The sequence below is a fragment of the Pungitius pungitius genome, chromosome 17, assembly GCF_949316345.1.
Source record: "Pungitius pungitius chromosome 17, fPunPun2.1, whole genome shotgun sequence".
NCBI lineage: Eukaryota > Metazoa > Chordata > Actinopteri > Perciformes > Gasterosteidae > Pungitius > Pungitius pungitius.
This window is the reverse complement of record NC_084916.1, coordinates 142,409-151,981: the sequence shown is the minus strand read 5'-3', so window position 1 is coordinate 151,981 and position 9,573 is coordinate 142,409. Positions and strand designations below refer to the sequence as shown.

The window sequence follows — 9,573 nt, the reverse complement described above, 5'->3', positions numbered from 1 at the left end:
ATGCCTTTGGCTGGTAGACAGTAAGTCAGATAGGGCTTTCCTCTGTGTCTCTCCAGAAGCTTTCATACCGGGAGAGAGAAGTGTTAAAACTCTACATTCTCACTTCTGACTCACTGATTTAACCACATTGAGGCAGGAGCAGCAGCAGAATACTCCTGTGGTGTAAATCTGTTTGTGTTCCCTGTCCCAAAAAGAAAAAAGAAGGAACGGATCCTCCTGAAATGCAGTTTCTGAGTCAGGGTTAGCGATGTGATAAAAGCCCAGCTTGTTTGGCAGTAATAGTGCTATGGGAAAGGACGGAGAACCAGGGGTGAGCTGGGTTGGGCCGTTGTATCTCGGGGGCTGGTTGGTTGAACAAGCTCGAGTGTGGAACCGTGCCCCCCCCCCACAGCACACCCTAACTCTCCTTGTGCGCCCGCCAGAGTGGGAGGCTTAATGCCGAGTCGATACAACTCCGCCACACTCCCTTACACCTCACGTTCCAGGGAACACATATATCCCGTCTACGCTGTCAAACTTTTAGCACCTGCTATTTTGCTTCGGTCCCTTATGTCGATGCCTCTGGTGTTTTCAGGAGGATGGGCCGGGAGAGAAGTGGGTCAACAAAGGTTGATGCTAAAATGGGGATGGGGGTGAGACTTGGGCCATCGGACGACCAGCACTGTTTGCTTATTTTTTTTGGGTGAAAGTAACATGATGGATGTGTCATAATCACTTCAATGATCTGCTTAGACCCAAAACAAAAAAGAATCTTAACGCCCTGCTTTAGGTAATTACTTTTTACGGTTAAATAGAAAAGATTAGGCTGAAATTCTTTGCATTCATTCTCAATTTTCTCAATATCCAGAAAGAATTGCAAGACTTCCAAACTTTGCCATTGCCCGGCAGTGCCAGGAGATAATGCATTTATGAGGGGATAGAATGAGATAAGACCAGCGCAGCCCCCTTAAAGCTCACTGTGCTTCTATACTGTGTAGCTGCAGCATTTCCCCACAGGCCCTGGGTGACACTTTCTATAATGCAGTAATCCAAAAATCATGTTAGCATGCCTTGGGGAATCAAATACAGTGAGTGCAATCCTATTTCCCTGAATGCAGCCGGTACACCTTATTTTTCAAAGATTTGTCGTGACACAGTGGATTATCATTGCCTCCTGAAAACCCCTCACATCTCAGAAGCATCGGGCTCACGTATCCACGGATGCATTCCAGCAATAATCCACCGCTCCTTCAGAGGGCCGCACGCACAGGAACAACCGGCGTGCACACGCACTCACTGGCGTGTGCACGTGTGTAGCAACATGCTGACATTGAGACTTATCTGTTGATGTAACGCAAAGTAGTTTCTGATGGTTTTATGCAATCTGGCTTACTCTGATGTATTTTGAGGAATTCAAACGCGCCGCATATATGGAGAGGATTCCCGCGGGGTCTCACTCACTGACTGCTTGCAGATGGGCAGGATTCCCATTCCAGGATAATTTGCTCTGCTAGAATAACATGTGAAATAGCGTACATGACATCAAACATGAACACCCTTTACATATTCTAATGCTCTTTGAGTAAAGGTTAAATTAAAAAAGCTTTAGGCCAACAAAAATAAGTGAATACATATACATTTTTACCAGGCAAGAGGGAGAATCTTTTGCTGTTCAAATCATAAAGAAAAATGGCAAAGGACAGGGAAGTAACAAAAGGAAGTAATTGATGAGAGCAATATACACCCAAATGGAAATTCATGAAGGCTGTCACCTTTGTATCTTTGAAGACAGCAGCATGTCTGTAACATAAGCTTTCCTCGTGCGAGCGCCACTGCTTTGATTCAACGTTAGCGATCCCCCACGCGCCGGAAAATATACTGGGGGACATCTTTGATAAACTTGTGAAATAAATTCTTTCCAATAAAAATGCTCTGGAGGATGATGATTTGCGGAGGAGCGCGGAGCTGGCACGGTGCACACTGCACTCGGTTCGTTTCCCAGCACCCCTCCCTCCAGGGGTCTCGGTGGCGAGCATCTCTAATGAGACTTGCGTTATTAATCCTTGCAATGGGGTACATGAATTCACTCCCGAGCAAAGGCCTCAGCAGCCACCTTGGCCCATAAAACCTGGAATGTATTCCTTTCATGTGCCCTGTTGATGATCTATTCTGACAACAATATGGTAGGACTTCCCTTCCCCTGTCGTGCGGGCCCTGTCCCAGGGCCAAGGAGGGTCATCTCAGACACACTTGGACTTTTATAGATGTTCAAGGAACACGCTGACAGGTCACGAGTGAGAGCTCCTTTATGAGTGGAACCGAAACGTCTACCTCATTTGGAATTAGTTTATTTATAGGTGGCCTGTAAATCTCCTTTTTTTTGTTTTCTATGTTGCTTTCAAATGGCATCTGAGTCTTCGGGGTCATTTCAGAAAAAAACAACCTACTTCGGCCATAAAAACAACAGCAGTGAGTTTGGTTTGGACGGGATTTTCTCTCCATGAGCTGCGTCAAAGTAATGATACACTTTCTACGATTAAAAGTTTGCCGTAATTCGCAGACTGCAAATGCTTCCTAAAAAAATCATTCTCTTAGCATCATCATTTATCTGAACGTTGCTGAATGTTGCTGATCATGCAAGGGCCCTTAGAATAACAGAGGTAAAAGAGATTGCACTAATGAGGCGTTGACAGCTCAGGTGTGAAATCCTCGACGTCTGTTCTTCCTTTGAACTAGAGATTTAGCCTCCAACTATAGAACGACAGCCTGCAGCAACACTGAGTCAAGAGAGCAGCCCCTCTGCTGTGTTAGAGAGTGAGAGAGAGAGAGGAAGAGGACATTAACAGCGGCATAAAGTAGACCCTTCTTAATCCTGGATCAGGTTCACAGGCCCATAGTGATCCTCACAATGTATGCTTCTTTTTCTTTTGCACCCAACGTGTTTGCAAAAAGACTTTGGGATTCTCAGAAAATGGGCCTTACAAACTGTACCTTCTGATTTTGCTTAAATTAAATTTTTAGAAAAACCGCTAAGCTGCAGTGAGCTTGCACTGTCTCACAATATCCCTTGTGGAATTCTGCAATTGTTGCAAAAAGCAAAAGGAAGGGGGAGGACTTGGAAAAGTCAGAATGTGGTCCAGATAAGCGAGACTCTCTGTTGGAGACAGGTCATACAATAAATGATAAAAAAGCTGTTTTCTCCTCAAAGCATTTGGAAAAAAGATGGTTGATCTCTATTGTCACATGCTTGGTATTCCCCTTCTGTGTGCGGCGGCCTGGGACGGGTCTCCGGTCTTTGATTGACAGATTGTGTGCTGTGTGCATGTAGCTCCGGTCCCCTGATGGCCCAACAGCGAGCTCCAGTGTCCCATTTACGACACCAGCCAATCTGCCTCCAGCCGAGACTCTCCCACAGCTTTTCACAGATCTCTATCCCCATTTTCCCCAAATTCATCTCACCCCCTACTCTCCCTGCAGCTTACTTACTATAAGACCCACATGCAAAGACTGTGTACACACACACTCAAACACCCAAACACACAAACACCCGCACACCCAAACACGAGATGAGTTCATTGCAGTTGAAGATGACGCAAAGTGAGATGCAAGTGCAAAAAGTGAGAGCCGGCATGCAGCTTTCTTACAGCATTCAGTTATTTGGATATAACCAACGCTGGTCAAGTGTCCCCGATCATCCTGGTCAGTCACTAGAGGGCGCTGTCGCCATGCTCCTGGAGACAAACCCCTTAATGATGAGGTCCGAAGGCCAGTTGAACGAGGTTTGAGGTGCGACATGTTTCTTTGCTTGTTTCTGGTTTCAGAAGCTTTCGATCTCCCTCGCTCAGCGTGTGTGTTTCAAACACATGCTTCATGGTTTTATTTATTTTATTTATTTTTAAGGATAACAGTTTAACAAATAACTGAATGAGTCTCTTTTCTTATTTTTATTTTGTAATGTTATCTTTACGTCGTCGGTAGATAAACCGCAGACTTGCAGTGTTACTGCTTTTTATTATTAGATCTGAGGCCTTTACTATTATCTGAATTTTAGTGGCTTTGAGAAGAATTTATACCATGATTTATAAACGCTAGTTTGGCTCTTTTTTTAACCTCGTTACTTTAAATGCAAAAGACAGAAAATAGACTGTCTGCTGTCATCTGATTTCAGAGATGTCATCCTTTTATACCCTACTAATTTGGAATGACTTCATTCATAATCTACTCAATTAAATCAAAGCGGTTAACAAATTTAAATCAATTAAAGTCAACAATCAATGTAATGTTTTCTCCGATTTTCCAGCTACTTTAATGCTCTTTCTCATACAACGTTTTGGGCGCATTATCCAGTGACTAATTTCACAATAATTCTCGGATTAAAACTGTGAAAAGTATCTATTTTTTTAAAAGATCCATTTTTATTTTTGGATAAATCAGTATGTGAAGGAAATTAAAGAAGAAAATTGAATGATACTCGCCCTTTTTTCTGAGCAGAAACAAAGTAGTCAAACCCCAACTAAACCCCGTCTTTTATTTATTTCAGGTATTTGTTTTCTGTCCATTTCTTTACTGTCCATAGTTTTATTAGCGCCAAGACTAAAAACCTGGAAGTGGAAGAGGCGACGGGGGGCAATTATAGGAAATAAGGTGCACATGTGATTTTTTTTCTCGTCGTGTTGGAGTCCTTGCAGGAGGAGGAAGGGTCTCATCGAGGATAACTCTGATTTGGCGCAGTCGACGTGGGAGTAAACAAGCTGTACGTGGATTTACGGATTTACGTGAAGACCCGAAGTCGGTCCTGAAAGTTTTGTCGGGAAATCAGAAGCGTGCGTGGCGACGGGCGCGCGACTTATTTTAGTCGTTTTGTCCTTTCGACTAAACGTGCCGAGACATTGGTAATGTTTTCTTAGTCTCTTTATGATTTTTCTTTACTCTTATGTGATAACGATCTAAGGATTGCTGTCAATTACTTTTTAATTTCGGTTTTACATTTTTTACGCGTGGATCGATTGTCACTGTCCAGTTCGGGACGTGAGAGTAAAAAAAATAAACGTAACGGCACCTGTGAAGAATTTTCCTCCTGATATGATTTCCACCAGACGCTTTCTAATTGAATTAGAGTAGCGCGACCATTGGCTGCCCCCGCGTGCTTCTCCAAAGCTCCTCCCCTCCCGCTCCAAACCGGTCGGGTGCGGAGAACTACATCTTTATAAGAGCAGCCGAACACCCAGAGTCCAGCCTCGAGTCTGATCCGCACATCCGTACAGGCGAGGAGCCGGTTCAACCTCCTTCCATCACTCGTAAGGGAGGGAGGCGTGCACAGCCAGAACGACCCGGGAGCCGCTGGTTACGTCGCCTCCTTGGCTGAGATTCACTCCACCTGGAAACTCTCGAAACTCTCGATTTGATTGCATAGGTGTCAACAATGCAGTTAGAGAACATCCTCCCCGGCCCCAGCATTAATTTACCCAAGACCTTTTATAATCTTTCGTCGTCGGACAGTGCCAACAACAGCCCGAGGCCGTCGTCTCAGCTTGACTACCAAGAAGTCGATCGGACGGAATCCGAGTCCAGCAGCGGCTCCAAGAAGTACCTGAGCGGGATGCTGGGTGAGGGAGAGGGGGACACTTTCACTAAGACCGGGCCCGATGGGAGGAAAGGCTCCCCGGTGCTCGGCGAGGACGAGTTGACGAGCGCTCGTCGTTACAACCTAGACGAACTGGGCTCTGACAGATACTTCATCTCGTCCACCCAGGCGACTTCCGACATGGCGAGCCCCTGTTCCCTCTTCCCTTACGCAGGACAGACCGGCTCGGTGTACACCGGCTCCAGCGGCTCCAGGTACCCGGCTTCACTTCATTACGGATCAGTGTTGCCGCCCACGGGCTTCTCCTCCTCCTCCGTGTGCACCGGCCGGGGTCAGTTTAGCAGCGGAGGGTACCAGTTCAGCCAGGGTCCGGGCTGTTTGTACCCCTCCTATCCCGGGACGGGCCCGGGGATTGGCTCCATGTCTCTGCCGGGGTCTGCCGCCGGAGCCAGAGCGCAGGTCTATCTCTGCAACCGCCCTCTGTGGCTGAAATTCCACCGGCACCAGACCGAGATGATCATCACCAAACAGGGCAGGTAAGCAAAATGCCCAATTCAATCACACAGACATGTGCAGAGTGAAAATAAAAAAAGCCGTCGGCCTGTAGGCTTACCCGTCATGTTGTACCACTTTTTACGCGTGACCAACCTTTTACGCACACGATGTTCCTGTTGAACTTTAATATCGAACGCTTTCGTTTCTATTCATTTTTATTTGCACAACGAGAAAGCAGACAAAACATAATAGTGATGCAATTTACACTAATTTTAAATCTTATTTTAGAGAATCCCTTTGTTCATTGTCATACACGCCATGCGTTTCTATGTTTTATGTCCCACTCTTAATTATTCCTGCTTTGTTATTTTTCTATTCCAGACGGATGTTTCCATTCCTCAGCTTCAACATCACTGGACTCAACCTCACGGCCCATTACAATGTCTTTGTAGAAGTTATTTTGGCTGACCCGAATCACTGGCGCTTCCAGGGAGGAAAGTGGGTCACTTGTGGAAAGGCAGACAATAATATGCAAGGTGAGTTCCGGATTTAAGAAAACTTAATTTTCCTCTAATGAATTAAACACGGTAAGAATTTTTTTTTTAAATGCAGGAATGTACCAGTCAGCCTTACAATCTTGAGGTGGTGAGAATCACATTTGGGTGTGAGATATTAAGATTGTTTGAAAATAATACAAAACGCATTGTAAAAAATGTACCGATACCTGTGAAATGTTTTCTATTTTATAATGCAATAATTTACTCACCTGGAAGGAATAATTCAAGTGTAAAAATTGTTCTTTGCAATTACTCTGAAAGATTTATTCTTCATTTGATAATTTGTGGTTTAAAGAAAGAAGAGTAACATGATAATTTGTTAGCAAATTTGTTCAAATTCGATTTCAATGATTCCTTATTTATCTACCTAAACACAATAATTAACGTTTTATTTATTTTAGTTTTATTTAACACCAAATCCTTTTTCTAAATTATTAAAATGCGTCATTGATATGTCATTTAAAAAATAGGACCTAATTGATATATGTTTTTGTTTGCCATTCTACTACTTACATTATCTTATTTCTAGGTAACAAAATGTATGTTCATCCTGAATCTCCAAACACTGGTGCTCACTGGATGAGGCAAGAAATTTCCTTTGGCAAGTTGAAACTGACTAACAACAAAGGGGCCAACAACAACAACACACAGGTAATATAGAGATTTCTGACAATTTTCCATTCGCTGTTTAGGGTTTTAATTAATAGAAACAAAAATGTCTCTGGAACGTTTTCAGCATGATTGACCATATTTTTAAAGATATTTAACAACCCATCACTCAGCCTGCTGTGAAGTCTCCGGCGTTGTACTCATCGCACGTCTCCCCTCTGCAGATGATCGTCCTGCAGTCGCTTCATAAATACCAACCGCGACTGCACATTGTGGAGGTGACGGAAGACGGAGTGGAGGACATGACCAACGAGGCCAGAACTCAGACCTTCACCTTCCCAGAGAACCAGTTTATAGCCGTCACTGCCTACCAAAACACAGATGTGAGCACTTCCATGATGCATTGATCATTTTCGATTCAGAATTTATTTAGCTGTTAAGATGCAATGCATATTTGTGCATAGATATATATATATATATATATATATATATATATATATATTTATTTATTTATTTATTTATTTATTTATTGTGTGTGTTTCCCTATTATGTAGTTCTTTAGTAATCCCTCACATTATTGATGTATGGTTTCTGTTTTGTTTGTTTTCTTTAGATAACTCAGCTGAAGATTGATCACAACCCTTTCGCAAAAGGCTTCCGGGACAACTATGACTCGTACGTGTCTTGCACTTCACGCCATGTGGCGGGTCACCTTTTCCTGTGGTAGGCTGTTTGAGGTATTTCCCAAATACTGTTTTTTAATTTTTTTTGCGTTCTCCTTTTTTTGTTGTGCAGGATGTACACAGCCCCAGAGAGTGACCGGTTGACTCCGTCCCCCACAGACTCCCCTCGCTCCACCCAGATTGTACCCGGGGCCCGCTATGCCATGCAGCCTTTCTTTCAGGACCAGTTCGTCAACAACCTGCCTCAAAACCGCTTCTACGCCAGCGAGCGGGCCGTCCCCCAAACCAACAGCCTCCTTTCCCCGCAGAGCGAGGACGTCAGCGCCGCGGCCTCCGCCCAGCGCTGGTTCGTCCCCCCGGTCCAGCAGCCGGGCTCCAACAAGTTGGACCTGTCCTACGAGAATGACTATTCCACCAGCAGCCTGCTGTCCTACGGCATAAAGCCCCTGTCCCTGCAGACGTCCCACGCCCTCAGCTACTACCCGGACTCGGCCTTCGCCTCCATGGCTGCGGGCTGGGGCACCAGAAGCTCTTACCAGCGCAAGATGACCACTGGCCTTCCCTGGTCCCCTCGTCCAAGCCCGCCGGCCTTCTCGGAGGACCAGCTGGGGGCCACAAAAGACAAGCTGACCGACGAGAGCGCGCCGCCTGCCTCGACCTGGATCGAGACGTCCCACTCTCTGAAATCGGTGGACTCTAGCGATTCCGGTGTGTACTCCGTGGTGTGCAAGCGGCGCAGGATGTCTCCTGGGGGCTCGAGCACAGAGAACTCCCCCACCATCAAGTGTGAGGACTTGACTACGGAAGAGTACAAAGACAACCCAAAAGGCATGGGTTATTATGCATTCTACACAAGCCCCTAAGACTGTATTTATTGAAACTAAATATAATTCTTTTGTTCATAACTGTGTGCTCTCCATTCCTCGTTAATGTCTGTTTTCTCTTTTCTCTAAAGGTGCCAAAGCTTAGGGTCCTCAACCCCCCCCCCCCCTTTTCCTCCCTCCCCCAAGCAAGCTCCACATGGTTATTTTCCCAGGCCAGCCCCTCTCAGATACATGATCAGAAACATGCATAGTGATTGTTGTTTTATGAAAAAGCATGTCCATTTTTATCCATTTATTTTTTACAACTTTTCTTTTTTTACAAATGTGATTTTTTTTTTCTTCTCCCCCTACGTATTTAAGTCATTTCCGTTGTACAGTATTCGTGCACTTTAGAACGTGATGTATCTTGTACAAATTGTCTTCATGGAGGTGTTATTAAATGGATAATAAAACAGCTTTTCATAAAGCAGCTGTCCAAATGTCTGTCTCTGTATGTTTTAAGTCCCATGTCCAAAATGTATGAAAGACAGGCCTTTGGTTCTAAATATCAATCAGCAGTAGATACAATTCTGCAAAATACATTTTTACATGTACTTTCACTGCTGAAACTGGAAAAGCAATTTCATGAATTCCCACGAGGAAATAAATAGTTTGTTATGCAGTGAATGAGAAGTGAGATATGTGACCCCACTGCTGTATTTGTATGGTGTGTTTATGGAGGCCCATGAGGGCCTCTAACGACGGGGTCTCTTGAATCATTGCTGGCAAAAGGTTCACAAGCCTGCTATTTAAAATAAGATGATTGGAAAACTATTGCCAAAGAAGACAATGCTTTCAATAGC

The 9,573-nt window shown here is 44.5% G+C and overlaps 1 protein-coding gene across 2 annotated transcripts; it reads left to right on the top strand.

Annotated features, from left to right (window-relative positions):
* The first annotated feature begins 4,425 nt into the window (after positions 1–4,425).
* On the top strand, positions 4,426–9,210 carry eomesa (eomesodermin homolog a). 2 transcript variants are annotated; one of them, XM_037475054.2, is made up of 7 exons: positions 4,426–6,099; positions 6,440–6,594; positions 7,145–7,266; positions 7,449–7,607; positions 7,838–7,899; positions 8,020–8,735; positions 8,863–9,210. In XM_037475054.2, the coding sequence occupies exons 1-7, from the start codon at positions 5,402–5,404 to the stop codon at positions 8,874–8,876; spliced, it is 1,926 nt and encodes a 641-aa protein (XP_037330951.1). In that variant the 5' UTR covers positions 4,426–5,401; the 3' UTR covers positions 8,877–9,210. The 2 variants fall into 2 exon arrangements, with proteins under 2 accessions (XP_037330951.1, XP_037330950.1); XM_037475053.2 differs by having other exon boundaries at positions 4,428–6,099; positions 8,020–9,210.
* Positions 9,211–9,573: the final 363 nt, after the last annotated feature.